Below are 21,383 nucleotides of genomic sequence, written 5' to 3'. Positions count from 1 at the left end.
GCGCCATTCCTTACAATGCTTTGATGCCCAGCTTTTGTTAATCCTTTCAATTTTCACCACATAATAATTGCTATATCCATGATATTAGTGTGCGAGTTTACCCATAGATTGCACTACATTATACTATCAGGTTTCCCTAATATGGCGTTAGCTGTCTAGAATAATAAGTTAATAACAATATATGGATTCAGAAAAAAAAGTTTGCTTTTGTTAAAAAATATGTTTCACTGATTATATTATGTATTACTTGCGTCTATTACTTTTCTGTAATATTTGTGTTTCATATATATCTTTAATTTTGAATTTTTATTTGTTTTATATTTTAATCTTTATTTAGGTATATGAAAATTAATATGTCCTATGGCTGAGTAAATTTTGGTAATTTTTGTACCTATTTGTATATTAACTGAGTTTTTGTAACTGGATTGTTCTTACGTAAGTGAGATCTTAAAAATCATCTGTAAAAACCCAGTGTAAATTAATAAATAAATAATAAAAACAAAGCCGAGAAACTCAAGGTCTCGGGGTATCTAGCATGGTTGATCGATAAAGAATTTATCGATCATGTCGATAACTTGTCATCGTACTTGAGCACGGCTGCAGATCGCTAACGTGAAACCAATAGATCGCGTCGAACAAATTAAGAACACTTAGTTTGTTCGTTGGAGATCTGCAGTCATGCCCGGGAACGATGACAAGTTATTTACTTTATTGAAAAAACTTTAATTATCTACCTTGCTAGATACCTAGAGCCTTTTTCAATCCATCACAATAAAAAGTCCAAGTGTTTTGTTGAAGCCGGAGTTTTATTGATTATTAGAGTTTATGAGAAAACCCCAGTTGTACAACAGAAACCATCCCATAATGTAGTCCTTCTGGCTTCTGGAATTTTTAACTATTCTTAGTTACTCTTGTGCGATTAACATATTCAATATGAATAAAAGGGAGTCAAGTGCGTATAGAAAGTAGTTTATCTTCATATCTCGTTAAATTTTGTTCTGCACAGTAATTTATCTGCACTTTGGCAAACGACACTCCAGAAATATTATGTAACAACCAATTTACCAAACTTAACTTAATAAACTACTGGAATCTACATATTTTCTTCAAAAGTTGGAATAAACCTCCGGTTACAGCAAAGTATTTAATTTAAATGAGCGTTTGAGTTTCCAAAAAGTTATAGGAATATTCAACGTACTATTTTCTTGACTAAAAGTTTTGAATCTAATACATCTCTGCATTTATTTGGATGAAAAGAAAATAAATTAAGCGCTGGGAAACTACAAATGTTCTGAATACGTGCACATAGTAAAAGCGGGCTCCGAAACCGCGCATTCGCCGTCGTTAGATATTTTAGGTAGGTTCGCTTCTCCATTACCATTGTACAGTATCGAAATCGTCTTGAGTTTCTCGAGAATCCGCTCAAAATCGACCGAGTTCGCGGAAACAATTCATTCAAACCGAATAATATTCCAAACATTTTTAGTATGGTGGAAGGGAATTTTAGAAAAAATCAGAACGTTTTGACAAATTACATTTCAAATTTAGATACACTCTCTAGTATTTTTTGATTCCTTTAAATGGTACTTTATATTGTTTACTATGAGAATATGTAAAGTTTTTGAGTTTAAAAAAACGCGATACATCGCTTGTGGTGCCTTTATTTTTTTTCCTTCTTTCGGGGTTTAATAATTCGGGGTTCTTGTGCAGCATAAAAGGCGAAGGTAGCACGGCAGCGAAGGCATTTTCGAATGTTTTATTAAAGTTGCCGTGTGTATATTTCAATGAATTTAAAAGATTACACATTTATTAGAAACCTAAACTAACTTTAAAGATAAATACTCATTTGTGCTATTGCTTGTACTAGAGCGATACATTATGACTTTTTATTTGTGCTACTGCTTGCACTAGAACGTTACAAACTTACTACTTATTTGTGCTATTATTGCTTGTACTAAAACGATACAAACTAACTTTTTATTTTTGCTATTGCTTGTACTAGAATGATACAAACTAACTTCTTATTTGTGCTATTACTTGTACTAAAACGATACAAACTGATTTCTTATTTGGGCTATTACTTGTAATAGAACGTTACAAACTGACTACTTATTTGTGATATTGCTTGTACTGAAACGATACAAACTGACTTCTTATTTTTGTGCCCGTCCGTCACTTTGTTCACAGAATATTGTAATTTTAACATTCAAAAACATTTATTTGTTTCCGAATATTATGTAAATTTAAAAGAAACTAAAATATTATATTCAGAACACAATCTAAATAACTAACATAAATGGCCACACTATGCAATAAAGCCATAGCTAAAAGTATAAACTTTTCCACTTCAGAGCATTTTTAATATGCCGGATAATTTATTTTTTCTAGACTTAAAAATCCGCGATAATAGCAAAAGCTAAGATGTGTTCAACCCGCGGGAATTTTATTAAACTATCCATTATATTAAAAAATAAATAAAAACGTGTACTAATGAATTATGTAATTCTATTACAATACACATGACATAAAATTAAATAATTAAATTTTTCAAATCTGAAAATCAACTGAGTTTAGGTACTAATTATAGGTACTAAAAATAGGTATAAAACAATTTTAATATCAATTTGCTCAAGGTTTTAATCTCTTATCGCAACATGTTGTAACTGAAACTACTTACGAATTACTGCTTCAGATGAACATGAAAGTGGACTGTAAATAATTTAAACGAAACGAAATGAATAGGCGTTTGCTAGAACTGGGTGATAGTATGTGTAGGATTGAACAATGCATGGAACGAAGGTAAACAGGATGACCAATCACTTACCACTGCGAAGGAGCACACAACACAATATAGTGAGTTCCTCTGCGGTATCTCCAGGTGATTATAGATACAACAAAACGAATGAGTACTTAAAACGATACTAAGCACTTTCAAGATAGTCAACTTCCTTCGTTTTACTTTTCAACGAGATTATGTACACGAAAAACACCAACAATTTGCTTCCAAGGTAGTCCCAATTCTTCTTTTATTTATCAAAACAAATGAAATCGAATGTTCACTATTGTCTTTCCATAATTCTAAATTTCCAATACTTTTCCTGCAAAATGGTGGTTATGGAGAGGACTGGATAAATGACATACCGATAGGAACTAGGCATATTTTCTTTTTAACACCAATCACAACAACTATCAAAAAACTTAAAAAATATAATTTTTTGCAGGTTTAATGCTGATTATTGAAGACCCTTCATACGCCATGGAGGACGATTACCCCTCCCGTTGGTTTGACAATCTAACGGATTTGTCGTACAACATGACCTCCTCCCTGGTGCGCGAGGTGCAGACACTGCCCACCGACTTGGGCGATGAAGACGAGTACACGCCCTACTCCGAGCGGCCGGAGACCTACATCGTGCCCGTACTGTTTGCCTTCATCTTCGTGGTGGGCGTGCTGGGCAACGGCACGCTGGTGGTTGTGTTCTTGCGGCACAGAGCCATGAGGAACGTGCCGAATACGTAAGTGAACCAGTTAATTATTTATTTATTATTTTAGGGTTTCCTTGATAACTCGACACAATGACAAATCAACACACCTTTAAAAATCCATATAAAGTCACTAAAAGCTATGAAACAAACATATATAGCAAACATACACACTTCAAAGTCAAAAGTCAAAGTCAACAAGTCAAAGCATTCCAATAGGAAGGGGCTATCAATAGAGTTGTGCACAACTATGTGTACACTTGTTGCCCATTGTCATTATAAATCATGTAAAAGTATTTCTTTAATAAAATTATTACAATAGCCGTACATTTTCCTGAAACTTTTTTTCTGCTACTTCTGGTGCCTTTTATCGGCTATCGTAAGGACAATCTTTGAAGTTCTGACTACAGCCCGAAACAATTCAGCGGAACTGCATCCGCACCAGGTTTCGTCGAAATAATAAAGTGCTGCGACTACCCTACGTCGTTAATAATTATAATAATCAACACAGAGAGGTGCAAGCTGAGGATATTTTTTAAGGAACAACTTGCGCTGCAACTTTCGTATTGTGTTACTAATAAGCTCTTTGAACATGAACGCTCTGTTCGTTTAACGCTTTTGAAGTTGACGGTAAATTTGCGAAGTTCACCATTCTGTGCATTTTCAATGGAACCTCGTAACGTATTATTTGTATGGTTGAAAACGGATTATTTGACATGTCATTTAACGGCCAAGAAGGCGCAACTCCTTTACGTTTTTACGATTGGTTATTGTGTTTTAAATGCGTCTTTAAAAATTTTCGACATTTTATTTATAACCGGACCAGTTTCACCTCCAGATTGGTTATCTGAAGATGTCCGTCATAAAGTGAAACCGGTCTGGTAATAAATATGAAGCAGTGTAAGTAACTTATAAAGGTTTTTTAATCCAAAAAAATGAGGTTCCATCGTAGATTAAACTAGCACAGACCTATGAAAAATATAATTGGTAGGTACGTTGTCGTTAGTCTGATTTCTTCATATAATCAGTTCCTTTGATGATACTTAAATTAAAAGCATATTTAAGTTCATTGAACCAAATTACGCAGGACACACCGACAACTGAAATTTGTATTGTTGATTAATGTGATTTTTCTAAAAAAATGAAGCAGATTCTACGTGATATCTATCTTCTATATTAAATATGACGGCCGGCGTGGTCTAGTGGTATACGCTTTTGACTACAGATCCGAAGGTCGCGGGTTCGAACCCGGCGTGCGCAAATAAATTTTATTTGATTAATTTGTGTTATTTCACAATTAATTAATTTAAAATAATATATAGTATATTTGCGGCACGTTCCAGAGTGGAAGATACTCTCAGTATCGCCCTGGTGTAAGACCACCATTCAGAATTGAAACGTTGCTTGAAATGGCTTTAGCCGTGTTTGGTGACCAGATCTGAATAGCCAGGTACTTCCCCACCTTCCTCTTCCCCATCTCCCTCCCCTCCCCAATACCCTCAGCCTCACAACATACCCCAATTGGGGATGCCATAGTCTCACTGGCTCCAGACGGGAGCAGTTGGGACTCTTGTGCGGTAATACTGTAAAAAAAAAAAAAAAAAAAAAAAATAATAATATGTAATTATTAATTATTGATTTTTTCAAAATCTTATATCTCCGAAAGTTCTTGACCGATTGTTTTGAAATTTTGACACAACTTTGCATTCAAATACGCGACATACGTGTGTTTTTATATTTTCCTATTTTATGTAGATGTCACCTGTGAGAGGTAACAGATGCTTTTTTTAGAAAAAACAGCGCCATCTGTTAGACAAACATGCATTGTTGAAAAAAAGGGACATCTGTTGGATGTAAAAGCAACACGTGCTATTGTTTCTCTAAATGCACAGACAGATACAGCAACGCGTGGCGGGTAACAGTTAGTATTTCCATTTTACAGATGTGCACCGTTTGAAGTTTGTACCTTTGTTCTTATTTATTTATTTACTATACGCCCATAAGAGTTTTACAAACATTTGATAATATGAACATAACAATTCAGTGAAACAGTAATCAATATTTGCATTTAAAATTATACAGAACCCATACAGAAGAATGGTTTTATGCTGAACTTAACTGTTATTATTACCGAGGTATGTTATTATAGCCTTCTTGTAACTATATTCCGTGCAGTTGAACACATCTACAATTTCTGAGAAAACATTGCCAATTGCATTCAATCTAGGTACAAGCGAGTATCTAAATGAGTCAGTCTTGATATATTTTTTGCAATTAAAAAGAGTTTTGGATCGACTAGTAATAATAATAATAATAATTGTATAACTTATATAACGTTGTTTTTGTTAAAAATCACCGCAAGGCCTCTATACAATTTATTACGAATTCCTAGTCTCTATCTAATAATATCATTTACAAATAGATTCAGAAAAATATACTTATTATTTAGAAAAAGATACAAAGACACGTACTTATCTGGCTGGTAATTTCAGATAAACAATTTTTTATTAAAAGCTTACAACTTTACACGCGCATATTATAGTACAAATACTGGATATTGATTTTACACTTGCCATTACCCTCCTTTACTATTGATATGACATTTATTAGAAGATTAGTGACAAAAAGATTTAAGCAGTAATATAAGATAAGGCAGTAACAAAAATAATAATATATGCGGTTCAATGCTCAGTTTGGAAACAATATACTTTTAAACGATCTTTTTCATCTTTTCAGAGCTCTAACCTGGTTCAAAACGTTCCCTCTGCACATGTTACACAGGTCATGCGCCACAACTATTTACCACTTAGTCAATACCTGTTATCACCCCTTGTTTTCGGGGTGCCACATGTTTTCTTTGCGACTTGTTTTACCTGTTCGACCTTGAGGTCTCTTCCGTCTTAAACCCTTCCTGTTATTTTAGGCGAATTATTGCTAGATTCGTCCGTTGTTGTTCATCCACCGTGCGATATGTCTGCCAATTCCCATTAGTTTTTTTACAGCAATTTCTATACAGTTACGCTATTTTCTTCCTTATCCATTTGCTTATTTTCCGTCTCATATTTTCATCCCACGTTGCCTTACTTTAGTTTATGAACACAGAAAAAATTAATGGACTGACAAATATTGTATTTCGTGACTCGACTGGATATGAAATTTTTATTTTATTTTGGGGTTTTATCTGACTTGTTACACGTTATAAAACCTTGTTTACAATGGGAGATGTGCTTAGAAATGCAAAAATAAACAAAACAGATATTATAGTTAAAATAATGAATGATTTTAGAAATTAGTTTTTATTTGGTTTCCTTGTAATTGTAATTCATTAGAAACACGAATTGTAAATATTTTCAAATATGCTCAAGACTTTTCAGGATACACCGATACAATTTTCTTAAAACGTGTGTAGTATCTATTTCCTTCGAAACATGAACAAGGTAATATATTATATTATTATATATTGAGTGTTATATATTATAGCGCAGCGGTCTATGTATTAGGCTTTGAGTCAGGAGGTCTCAATTTCGATTCTCGAGAATCAAAGCTTTGGCTACGAGCACAATAAGCAGAATTACATGACGACAAGTTAAGTATTTCTTTTCTCGCAAATTCATAAACATTTTTTTGTGGTTACTTCAAATAATAATTCGGGGAAATTTTCCGAAATTATTAACTTAATGTTCAGACGTCTAGACTAGGCGTTTTTCATGTGAAATTTGACTCTAATGGGGGAGACACATTACGCTACAAGCATCAAAGGATTTTATATAACACCATATCGCTCGCCATACAATTCCATACAGACCTGTCATACCTGACAGATGATGTGTTATAAGTGTGGGCGTAGCGACAATGATACGCTGTTATCTACTAGCCAGGCGATATTTGAAAATTAATAGGCATGAGAGGAAATCATATCAATTTACGAAGCGCCATGATCATGCGCATGTCATCTGTCAAGGTGACAGATCCCATACAAATAAATGATATTCCACGGCAGTTCCCCAATTGATCTGACCCCCTCTTCTGAGGAAGATTATTGCGTAGTCTGTCACTTTAACACATAATCTGAAATCTGTTCATTCATCATCATAAAATTAAAAACAATTTAAATCAAAGTTCACATTTTAATTACATTTACTGTACACATAAAGTACAAAGAGGTGTAACATATAGGTACTTCCTATTTATACAGCCAAAATAATTCACAAGAAGTGGAGTATGTATTTCAATACCACTATGTTTTAATACACAAATAGAAACTGGGGCAATCGGTATGTGGACATTATCTGTGCAATGCGTAGTGACACCTGTCCAAAAGAAATGATTTCAAATTGGAGCACATCGTGCATCTGTTTATTGGATCAGCACGCTATACGATCCAGCAGATGGCGTAGGTGACGTCTACAGCATATGGCCTGTAGTGGGTGGCCAGCAGCGGTGTATCGCCTGGTAACAGTTTGTTTTGATGCATTCAAAATATCGAATCTTCTCAACTTTCTCAATATCGTGATTTTGTTTTGGACAAAAGTGTCATCGAATTCGCAGATGTTCCGTAGGCCGAACAGTGATTAATTTATTAAGTCTATGGATCGTGTGAACGATTTATTTCAGTTCTAAGAGCTTAGTTAGTTCACCCCCATTCATTAATAAGCCAGTTATTCTGAAAAACTAACGATATAATCCAAAAAGTTATTCGTATTGACAGCTATCAGACACCTTGGAGGTCGCGTTAAAATTAAAAGCGGATTTTGTCTACCGACTGTAGGTGTAGGTATCATATTCTGGGGGTATCAAATATCGCTTACTGACCATATACAACGGGCCAATATCATATCGACATAAGGCTTTATCGATCGTCCGTGACAGACCTCCTAAACCTGCACTACATTTATACTTATACTATTTAATTCTGACACGTGCGAGTAGCCATCAAATCTGCATAATATTTTCAAAGCATTTCTTGAGCTAGTCTTACACGAGCGTCATGCTCTCGTAATATATGTGGGTTTGGCGTTTTTCAAAATATCACCTTATACAATGGGAATGTTTGGCGAGTGATAAGATAAAACAGGTCATGCCCACATATATTATGAGAGTATAACTCCCGTGTGAGACTAGCAATAATTTTAATAACCTGCATTTATTTATGACATCTGCGAGTAGCTGCAACAACATAATTTAAAAGCATTTCTTTGTGTATTCAACTGAAAAAAGTTATGACCAAAATTGGATGATACTTCTAACATTTTCAATCGACCGATGAAAAAATGTATTAGATTGAAGATTTTTTAAATATTTTTTGACCTCCTTGTTGTAACTTACTATTTCGGTGGATTTCAAATTTTTAACTATTAAAATAATTAACCATCACGCCGTTTTCCCGCAGGGGTAGGCAGAGAGAACGGACCGCCAAACAACTCGGTCTTGGCACACACTTGCCTCATTCACATTCATACATTGTCTCATACATTCTATTCTATTATTCAGATCTTGACATGGCCCTACTCAAGTATCTGATTCACTTGATCGTGCTATATCTTCAACGCGAGTCTCCGACTTCTGCTACCATTCACATTTGCCTTATATATTATCCTTACACTCCTTTCTTCGCTCATTTGCTCTACATGCCCAAACCATCTAAGCCTCCTTTTCTCATTACTCTTACATCAAACATTTAAATTATTTGAATATGTCATCCAATTTGTATGAATCGATCGTTATTTTATGAAAGTAAAAGCAGTTACAATGGGCTCGTTTTTAGTATTCTTACTTATTCTCCTCGGATAATATTCTATTGTTGCTGAAGTGCCGGAATTCAACGATTTTGCAGATTTAATAATGTTTCCGTATCATTGTGGAAGTTATCATTTTGTAAATAATTTTGTTAGCACGCAGCGATAAGAGTTTCAATGAATTATTGATAATTAAAGTGATTTAATGCTATTACTTAAACTACCGAATTGTCAAATCTAAGAAAAAATAGCAATATGTTGGTTGAAACCCGTACCGTTGGCGGACGAAGAAAAGCACGATGTCTTCCGAATTACTGTCGAATGAACTCGGAACTCCTGTAGCGCGGCGCAGGCTATTTTTTTTTACTAAGAGACGTTTTGCGTCGACTTCAGTTCGGAATTTATCCTATATTATTTTAATTTGATTTTGAAATAACTTAATGAGTAAATCTGTAATCATTAGTAAATGACCGTATCTTTTTCTGATTTCACCTTTTTTTAAATATGTTGGAGGATCGCTAATATTATTCGCTTCAATAATTAAATATTACAATTTCAGGATTTAATCAATACGTTTTACAAAATTAAAATCATACTTGCAGAAAAGTCAATAGATGTCGCACATTAATTTTTGCAATTATGATATATTTATTCTAGGCATTATCTATCTAGTGATGAATCTTGCGATCATACATAAAGATATATTTATACATAGGAGAGGACAACTTATTAATAACTTAAAAATCCTTATCAATAACTTAAGAATTTAACATATTAGAGATTTCGACTTATAATATTTTTTAAGATTATAAAGGTAATTAAAACAAGAAATGTATATAGAATGTACATAAAACATTAGGAATAACAAAACAGTCAAGAATATATCTAATAGAAAGTTAAAATTATATGGTAGAGTAATTATACATCTCAATTGGTAGAGCAGTGCCCCGGCAAGGCAAAGGTCATGGGTTTAAGTCCTAGATGCGAGCGTACTTTTTTGGTCAAATTTTCGTTAGAGAATCGCTAATATTATTATCTTCAATAATTATGTATTATATTTCGATTTTGCTAATGTATTTCTCGGGCGTCTCCGACTTCTTCCACCATTCACTACTGTATACCGTAATGCTTCCGTTAGAAAACTACATTACATTGACTTTCATTCGACTCCGTATCTCAATTCGGTGCAGAGATATTGCGTTAAGTATTCCTCGAAATATCCTGAAATACCGAGATCCCGCAGACATTTTGCGGGACTAATCTCGGTCGAAAATTTTGCGGGATCCCGCTGGACTGGCGGGATTACAGAGAAGCTTCTACAACTGCATCGCTGTCCAGTTCTTCCACGTCGGCTCATTGTGAACCTCAACCATCAACAAATAAAATCACTGGCCATTTTTCAAGCGAAAACAATACCGTCGAAAAGAGGGTATCACGAATGGTGTCTAAAGATGGTTTACCATTCCGAGATTTCTGTATTCTGTTTCGTCGGATTTGCGAGATCTTTTTAAAACCAGGGATTTTAACTTACCAACATAGTCTAATTCTAATAAATTAATGGTTATGAATTACGGCAAGACACTAAAAATGATGGTTATTCAAGATCTTTTAAAGCTGAAAGAGGGCAACTATAGATTTACCCTCAATTACTTCGAGTCCGGTGGATTAAAAGGCACATACCTTCAATTCACTTACAATGCGCTAATGACTATTGTGCCAACCAGCGTGGAAGCTGAAGGAGCTTTTTCAGCCGCTGGCTACCTTGTGTCCAATATCAGAAGCCGTTTATCAGATGACACAATTAATACTTTAACTTTTTTACGAAGCTATTTCCAAAATAATGTTTAATTAAACTTATGATGCTCATTGTACAAGAATATTGTTTATCGTGTGAACGTTAATATTTAAATTTAAGTTTCAGTTCAGTTTCAGTTTCAGTGTCGGCAATCCGGGCGTGTATTTTATTTTCATTTGTGTACATAGATTTCTTTTACCCACCTCACTAGACAAAGTCTGTTCCGAGGCGGGTATGTTATGTAAATTTATGTCTTATCTTATTCTTTGCCAATTTATGACTTAAACTTTACCTATGTCTAACTAAAAGTATACCTATTAATTAATCATTTAAAATGTCCCAAAGAACTTGTTTTATTATAAGTATAAATGTAAAACTCTAAAAACAAGGTTGGTAGATCGAGGTATTAGGTCTTTATTATACCATTGATTAGATATCTAAGTCTACTCTGCTGGATCCCGCAAATACCTGGATCCAGCGGGACTAAAATTGTTCAGTCCCGCAAATACCTGGATTGACATTTTCTTGCGGGATTGCATTCCCTAGACGAGACAATACCCTTAAGGCGATGCCATACGTAGTAATGCAAAATCAAGTGTTTTTGGTTTGAAAATTTGGTCGCCTAGAAATGTTTCAGATGCTTTAATTAAATACTGCGAGTAGAATACATCTTGGCCTTTGTTATAATCCAGTTTTTTTTAGATAAGTCTTTTTATAAGCCCAGAAAAAAATAATGTAAAGGCCTATGTAAACTGTTTTGAAGTTCAAAATCTCCTACTTACAAACCCATTTTCGGTTATGATTTTATTGTTTAATGTGGCAAATTAAGTTATTTATAAAATGATCGAAAAAAAATTAAGTATTTATGCCTGAACATCCACAAAATAAAATAAAAGGCACTTTTTGGCCATGTTTTTTTCTTGCATAAATCAAAACAGGCAGATGGTGTTAAGCGGGAATTTAAACCTTATCGCCATCTACGTAAGGTTTGTTATTGATAGAGGCTCAATTTAAAATATTACACGACGTAGGGCATCGCCTTAAGTAAAGCCAGAATCTGAACGACGTAAGTGAAGCAGCCGTGCACAAAAATATGCGACGCGCGGCCCTATGTATTGCACAGATCTATGGTTGAATATTCCCTATCCAATCTCTAAAATAAAATGGGAGTATTGAGGACATAAGTTATAAAGTTGTGTAAACACAATATTCGAGTAATGGACGGACCTACGGTCGACTTTGCTCCGGCAGGCCTAGAAAGTCGAACTTTTCGTGGGATTTACTTCAATTCTTTCTGATGAACATACATATTGTTAGAATCCCAAATGTTTTTAGAGGGATTCCTCGGGGAGCTTCTAGTTCATCGTCTAGAAAAATAAAACCTGGTGCTTACCGATAATTTTGTAGTTGAAATACGTTTCATAAAATTTCCATACCGTTTTAAATAAAATATTTTAATGGTAAGGTCCTGTTTTTTATCAATCTTAAATATAATAACTTCCATCCGCAGAGATCTGTCTAGAAACTTTTGAGATTTTAGTAATTTGTTCATCAGAAATAATTAAAATGTGAGCGTCGATCTAACCCCCGTTATTAGAGTATTATGTAGCCTAAACAAATATTTAAAGCTACGGATGGTTCATTGCTTGTAATGTCGTCATAATGAAGAAAGGTAATCGAACCTAATTAGGGCAAGGTCTAATGTTATCACTACATTATTTACTATTTCGAAATGAAAACTTTGAGAGGAAAGCTTAAAATATAATATATTGTTTTATTGAGTAAACATGAAAAACGGTGGCACGACCTTTTTTTAACTACATCTATTTGAACTTCTTCAATAATTAATTATATGAACATGAAACACTTGGTATACAACACTTTTAATTAGTAATATTCTACATATGTCAGATCCAATCGCTTCTATCCTGACTATTTTTATTTACATTTATCTATTTGAATTTCACTCGTGTATTCGTTGATGAATGAATGCAAACATTGGAAGTGGAAATTAACCAACTTTCCGACATCTGATGGAGCTGAATTGACTTGTTGTCGATGACAATGATTTCTATCAATTTGTTTGAAATCAGACTTACACACGCGGACATTAACGCATTCCTCTGAAATTGGATTACATAACAGCTGTTCTTATATGAAATAAATGTCGGTTTTACCCAATCGAGATTTGGCTCAGTTGTTGGTGCAGTTGAGTCCAGTTACTGGGGAGGAAGGTTAAATTCTCAGTCAAATATCAGGTGAGGTGTGTTCAGGATGCGCCTTCCCACTAACTATGTAGCGTACCAGATAGAGAGAGCCTGGTTTACGGAGACCCTTTGAAACAACTGGTGGTCCTTGACACATCGCCTTGCGCCGCCGTCACTCCTACTGATCCCTAAATTCCTACTCATTCCTCATACCCTTTCATTCTTAGAAATTCCTCTCCTTCATTTCTTTAAAAATACCCCTCCACACCGCATCCTCAAAGATGACAGGACCTGAGGGAAATTATTTTCCTCAGGGCCTCCTGTAAGGGGTTATTTTTGTTCATAGCAGTTAAGAGCCATTCCCTGAGGAGGAAGATTCAATCCTCAATCACAACAAAATAAAAATATTTTTCAATGCATCTATAAATAGAAATAGAGGAAGAAACAAAAAAAATAACGGGATGATTTTTTTTACACAATTTAGTTTTTGTATTTGAGTCAAATTACCCAACCAAATAGAATATTATGTTTCACTCAAAATATAAAATTATTACGAATATGGCATTATTTATTTGTGTTTTGATTTTAAAAATGAATGATTAAAATTATTTGTGATTGGATGATAATTATTCAGTAACATGTTTGCCCTACCGCTACGTAAATATGATGAAATTGATTTTTATGTGAATACCGTACAAGAGTCCCAACTGCTCCCAACCATCGGAAAACAGTGAGACTATGGCAACCCCTATCGGGGTATGTTGTAAATCTGTGAGTTAAGGGGAGGGGATGGAGATGAGGAAAAAGGAGATGGGGAAATTACCTGGTTATTCATATCTGGTAACCAAACACGGACCAAAGCCATTTCAAGCAACGTTTTAAGAATGTTGATCCTACACCAGGGCGATACTTAAGAGTATCTTCCCTTCTGGAACGCGCCGCAAATACATGTTTAAATGTTCAGCGCCATCTGTTGGATTTTAAAGCAAAACGCGCTATTATTTCTCTATCTGCACAGACAGACTGAGCTACAACAACGCGTGGCAGGGTACAGCTAGTTTTAAATGAATAAATAAAAATATATTTTATGGGTTTATATTTAAATTACAAACGACTGTTTTACTTAGAATTCAAATTAGTTGTATTTTAATTAAACTATAGACACAAAACACCTCTTTCGAAGTTTTTTTTAAATATTTCACTTATGGTGGCTATAACTTACCTTTACAGCGCCGACCATTTAATGTGTGTTGTGATAGTAAAAAGATGTAGTTTGATAATTATATGTTTAATGAAAATACGTTACACTATAACACGAAATTTTATCAGAAGGATTTTTTAGGAGCCAAGAACTGTCAACTGCCAAGTCGGACTCGAGAAACAGGAATGGCCGCCGTTGACCGAAACTGGCGAGAGCTCTGTTTTCGGGTGGCGATCCCTAAAAATGTGTTTCCATATCAAAATATTATTTGAAGTTATTTGCTAGTTCTTGACTCCACACACTGAATATAATAGTTTATAATAGTTTGGGCAAGATTATTTTTTATATAAAAATAAAGGGTTATACTCCTATAGTTGACATGAACTCCTAAGTAATAAAATAATTTTATAGATCCATCACTAAATTTTCTGCCAGTCTTCAAGGAAAGGATAAATTTTGTTTGATTATACATTAATACACTTTACGCGTGTACAATCAAATGATTCGATTCACGGTGAACAAATTGTGTATATTCGTTTAAATGAATGAATGGGTTTACATTGATGAATTAAATGTAATACCACATGTACAAGTATTTGCAAAGCCATTCACCCGGATCCATCAGATTTGGATCTGACCTCTAACCAATCCCAAAGACAACCGAACGTTCGGTCATGATCATCAATCATGATTTGGCTTTGAGGATTAATTTGAAACGTTTTTCTTCACATCTGCTCAATTAATCAGAGATATAACACAATTACGATAACATAGTAAATACAACACATTGGAAATGGTTTAGCAGGTTGATTTTGGTGTAGATATAAAGTATAAAGCCAATTAAATATTTTGAAAAAAAGTCAATTAAAAAGTTAAAAGTCGAGTAAATATTTTGAAATTTCGATGTGCAAGTAGGTATATTAGATTTATCAGACTGAATGATCTTTTCTCTTCTGCTTCTTGTTCATTCTGTTATAAGTTTCTCTGCTATGTTAACACACGGAGAAAACTTACTGATATAAAATATTGCTGATTTAGTTAATCTAATTAATCAAAATTGCTGTTATAAACAGGACTGCATGCTTTAATGTACGAATTGGCAGATTTTATAATAAACTATCAGTAAAACATGAATGTGTTATGGCGAAATCACGATGAACACGTGTTCATTAAAATTTTATTTTTTTCGCATTTTATAATTATATTAATTACAGGATAAACTCAGTTGCATGAACACGTGTTACGATATATTGTGAAATGTCCTTCTATCACCTTTTTAAAAGGATTTTAATAAATCATCGTTAATCCTTTTCTCCGTGCTATCTATAATGAACATATTTATATTACACTGTATAAGTATGCATTTTATAAGGATGTGTAGGTGTGCTCCTTATAAAGCTGACATTTTAATATTATACACGGTATCTTGTAGGTTAGGCACGAGACCGATGTTTTTTTTCATTCGACCTTTCTTTTTCGATTAAAACGTGTCCGAAGCTAAATTTTTTGGGTCATTTTGAAAAAAAACGTTCGTTAGGGGGTTATTAGCTGTTTAATTATATATTAGCTGTTTAATATCCGTTAACGTGCGGCAAAGCATTGTCATTAGCTTGTTGGGTAGATTATGTCATGTAGATTCAACAGTTTCCCGCTTGCTTACTGGTTTACAAAGTATATACCGACGTATTCATTGCGGGTTTACTGAAATTTACTTATTGATTTGATTGTTTTCTCTTCTTCTCTCCACATAATTTGTACATTTTTTGTTATTCTTACTCATTCTTACGTCATTAAGGATCCAGAACAATAGTTGTCATCTCAAACGAAATTTTTAAGACAAACGATTTAGGTGCATAAACTATGTATAAGTTAATATTTAGTGCCGTATAACTTGTAGTATAATGTACAGTGATTGTCCGAATAAAAAATAAATTAATAAATGTTTAGGCCAAAACCTGTGTGGTTTCACACTTGTATTTAAAACATTTTATTTGAAAATTTTCAAAATACTTTGATATTTATGAGAAACATAAGAACTTCAATTACCTTGGGATATTCCCCACCATATTCTATGCACGTGGAATATTGATTTGATTTAACCGAAACGTGACAACTGATATTTTTTACGTCAAGTATAAAAAAAATGTTATTTCAAACCTTCAAAATTATGGGTGAAGCATATCACACAGGTTTCTGCTTCATCAAAAAATTAACAATAACTAGGCTCTGTGTCCGTTGTTTTTTTGGGTTTTTTTCTTTCTTCCAAGTTGTTCAATTAAAATATGAAATTGAAGCGAAGTGTCCATTAAATTATTGTTGTACAGTAGAATAATTTTAAAGAGATTCTTGTTGGTACAATGGTGTATTGTAGGACTACCTCAGGGTAAGAGGGAAATGCGGGCAGGTGTTCCAAAGTATTTAGAACCATTTCAAACCCCTATCTGTGCACACAAGTACATTCAAACACGAACCATTTAAGCCTGTTAAGACATGTCAAAAATATCTGTCTTATCGTAATTAAAAAAAATCGAATAGAATGATTCCCTAACGTTGAATAGATTAAATTTACGCACGAATGAAATGACATTTGAATATTGAAAAATGATTTGTACAATGCTTTACGAAAACGTCGATATTACCGTAAATTAAAAAAAATCGGCTGAGATATAAAGCGAAGATTTAAGTAATCCGATGAAAATCCAAGAAATTAGCATTTGACTTGTCCCCTAAAAGAGGCATTTGGGGCTTCCATGTCCGAGACAAAGGCATCTGCTAAGACGGATTATTGTATGGAGTAAGCAATTCTCCCGGCCCAGTGAGATATTGAGCAGGGCGTAGATTAGCGGTTCTCGGTAAACCGGTAAAATTTACCCAAATTTTAACGCTCCCTTAAAATTATAATGCTCAATAGACTTTTTTACAAAACTGATTTATGAATTCCAATATTTTAACTAGCCTATCGCTAAGTTTCTCTATTTTCAGCTTTTTCTCTCTCACGAAACAATGTTTTAGTTCTTATTCGTTCAATCTCCTATTTACCGTTGAGGGTTTAAATGTTCAAAATCCACTTTCAACCAATCAGAAGTTGGCTAGTCAAGCAGAGCGGCCATGTTGTTTTCTAACTGTTCCCGGATATGGTTATTGTTTATCTAAAAATGCATTTTATTATGAATGTACCTTATTATTATTAAGTGAAAAATTATTATTAAGTGAAAAATGTCTTCACTGACTCCAGAATCAATATAAATTATACCACTAGCTCAAATAGATAGATGTGATTTAAAATAACGTTATTTACACTCATTTACATTACATTTACCTTTTGAACTTCCTGGATTCATACACAGAATAATCAATTTATTTTAACAAAATAAAAATACCAAAATTCTCTAACAACAAATTGAAAATATCCCCCGCGTAAAATAAATGCCGCCGAGGCGGCATTTATTTTTTGCCGGCGAATGCGGTGACATTTATTTTTACTCGGGAGATATTTTCAATTTGTATGGATATTTCGGGCGAGTAATTAATGCTTATAATAATTTGTTATCCTTTGTGCTATGCATCAAAACTTTGTCTTATAAACATTAGTTTATCATTAAAAAAATAATGATAGATTTAAGCTAGATTGTAGGAGGCATATTAATCAAAATAAATTCTATTAAATAATAAAAATATAATGACGTGTGAATATAATTAATTGCAAAATAAAATTTAAAAAAAATTATAATTTTCAAAAGTACAAAAATAATAATAATTCCTGATTTGAACTGTGATACGTAAAGCATATTGATGATTTTGAGGGATCGTTTTAACTCCTCTTTCGATAGAAAATTATTTAAACAACTTGTATTATTATTGCATTTGTATTATCTTCATTACGAAATAATCACAATACCGATATTGCTATATTAAATTTACCGATATTATGTTAAATTTACCGTTCGTGCCAGGTCTTGGCAGTTTTGCTTACCCTAGTCAGGAGGGCTGGAACCCTAATGACAAGAACGTCACCCGCAAGGAAACGCTACTTCATCACCCACAGAAGCGACGACAGTCTTCGAGATGAGAGGCTGGCCGGCGAACTGTGCCTAGTGTCTAGGGAAATGCTGCGATTCTTTCGTAAACCGAGCAAAATATCTTGACATATTTCATATTGTTGGTATCGTTTATAGTACTTTTAATAATAAAATAAACATTTTGAACTTTTTTTTTCTAGAAAATTACCGTTACAAAAATATAGGTCTTAATGTTTTTTTTTACATTAGCTCCACACTGGAGGCACTGATAATAACAATTTCTCTCAGGGCCTTTGTCATATTTGGGGATGCTGTGAGGTGGGTATTTTTAGGGAGAGGAAGGAGAGGAAGTTCTGGGAAGGAAAAGTTATGAGGAGTGGGTAGGAATTTGGGGGTCAATGTGTCCAAGAATAATGAACGTATGAATTTTTTCCTCCCACTGACTGTGGTGCAAGGCGATGGGTCGAGAGAGACCGGATGGAGAGGTCAAAAGATCTCCCTGAATCAGTCTCTCCACACCGTCACCACAAGTAGCAAACTACTAGTGCTACGTAAGGTGATATTTGATAATCAGGGCTTGAGTAATTATTGTATTTTAACTTGAGCATTTATAACCAACTCGGTAGACCTCGGATCCGTATGACTATGTAATTAAAGAACGTTAATTTTGCATAAATCAAACATTTAAAAAAAATAACAAAAAACAACTTACTTTACTTTTACTTCTAATATTGTTTATTTATTCACTGTATTGTTTACTATTATATAACTTTACAATTGAAAAAGTCCTCCACAGCACAGGTAAACTCCTAGCGTGGAAGACAATGTACTATACCTTTGTAATTGTAATTTATTTAAGAATAAATAAAAAAAATACTTTAATTTTTTTATACTGGGTTTTTACAGATGTTTTCACTTACGTGAGAACCATCCAGTTACAAAAACTCAGTTAGGTTACAGACAAAAATCTACAAATCACATTACTTGAATCTCATTTTTTTAAAAATTTTAATTACTTCTACCGAACATTTTTTTTAAAGCTCAAATCCTTAACAAAAGCAAGTAATATTAATTCAATACATACAGCAACATGATTATCTGTACAATTTTTGAACACCCAACCAAGCACCAACCCTACATAATATTATAAAATCTATGTGTAACATTTCGAGGAAGTGAAATCCGTAAAATTGATGTTAAATAATCTTCTCAGATGTTAATAGAATTGTGAATGGCAATAGACGCTGGAAAGCCATTTGGCGAGGCAAGCGGCTTACAAATAACACCTATTACCTAACACCTATTCCACGGAAATGAGTTGCTTACATTCCCCATTTATATTGGAGTACCAAACATTCGTATGAATTCAAGGCAGAAGTACTCTTACGAAGACGTGTATTTGAAGTGAGTGGATTTTTCAGTTATATTACACTATAGTCCAATTCAGATGGCATTTTTTTTCATATAAACTAACTATATGAATATTTCAACAGGATTCAATGTTATACACCAAAGAATTAAAGTTAGGGCGTAAAATTAAAAAAAAAACTGTGTTATTTGTAGGCTGGCGTCATTTTAAGAGGAAGCTACAAGCCAAAAATTATTAATAATTATTCTTGTTATACCGTATATTGTGTGTAATAGGCGTTAAAATCGCTTGACAAACTGAGTCTAGAAACGTTCGATTTCAAGCACAAAACCGGTTTTTATTTATTTTGTAAATAATTTTATAGGAAAGCAAAAAAGTTAATCAAGTGAAACTGTCACAAATAATCTTAGCTATAATACTGTATTTTTTTAAAATTTGTTTCCTTTATGCGTTCATAGATTTCGAAAATATTTTTTTTAATAGTTTATATTTATATTTTTAGTAAGTTTTTAGTGAGTAATTTATTTTTTTATATGTATTCTACTCAAACGAAACGATAGGAAAACCTTCAATTTATATAAAGCATATTTTTTGGTATTCATAATGTACACCAATTCGTTATAAAGATTAATCAAAATAGTGATTTGGCATTAAGCTCCGACTTAATTTATTGAAAATAAAAACTTTTCTTATAGGTTCAATTCGATACTGCACATAGGAGATTATGAATATTGCAACTTTATTAAGAATCTCTTCAAATTATTGGCAATCCGGTTAAAAACGGGATTTCAGGCTGTTTCCGGATAAACTATTAGTAAATTCCTAATATATCGGAAAACACGTGTTCATGAACCTGCATTTGCCTTGATAATATATAATGACGAAATGTGAAAATATTACATTATAATATTATTATAAATAAATATTATTTATTAATTCTACGTATAAAACCTTCAAAAGTTTTTTTACAGCTCTTAGTGTTTTTTTTATTTATGAGTCACTGATAGCAACAATTTCCCTCAGGGCCTATTTCATATTTGGGGATGCTGTGAGGTGGGTATTTTTAGGGAAAGGAAGGAGGGGAAGTTTTGGGAAGGAAGAGGTATGAGGACTGATCAACTATTCTTTTAACTTTTCAATCAATGTAATATATTACCGAAGAAGAATATAATAATATAATTCTAACCGAAACATGAAACAGAATAACACACAGAAAAATAGAAAATGGTAACTGTCTCAACTAGGAATCGAACCCATAATTTCTGTCTTACCGGGACAACGCCTCTAACCACTAGTATATTATTTGATAAAACTTGACCGCTAAATAGAATGAAGTATTTCTTGCATTGCATTGTTATTTTATGCTTTGAAATAAATAATTACAGTAAAATTACTATTTGAAAATCACTAAAAATTATTTAATTTTGCGCATTTGAAAAATCGCTTTTCTTTTTATGCGTGGTTTTCTTTGAAGCCAAACACTGGGAATCAAATGCCAATATACCATAGACATATGTCTGTGCAATATACCAAGAATAGTCGATAATCCATTGATTTAAAGCGCGGTGATGGAT

The 21,383-nt window shown here is 33.4% G+C and overlaps 1 protein-coding gene across 1 annotated transcript in view; it reads left to right on the top strand.

Moving 5' to 3' along the window:
- The first annotated feature begins 3,256 nt into the window (after window positions 1-3,256).
- LOC149426152 (neuropeptide CCHamide-2 receptor-like) overlaps window positions 3,257-21,383 on the top strand; it is a 176,324-nt gene continuing 158,197 nt past the window's right edge. The window contains exon 1 of the mRNA XM_089635319.1: window positions 3,257-3,516. Within this exon, the coding sequence (XP_089491445.1) occupies window positions 3,257-3,516 (260 nt within the window). The remainder of the gene's footprint in view (window positions 3,517-21,383) is intronic.

The sequence above is a fragment of the Hesperophylax consimilis genome, chromosome 1 (genome assembly GCF_061612785.1).
Source record: "Hesperophylax consimilis isolate HC1 chromosome 1, BYU_Hcon_1.0, whole genome shotgun sequence".
Classification (NCBI taxonomy): domain Eukaryota; kingdom Metazoa; phylum Arthropoda; class Insecta; order Trichoptera; family Limnephilidae; genus Hesperophylax; species Hesperophylax consimilis.
This window is presented reverse-complemented; position numbering and strand designations above follow the sequence as displayed.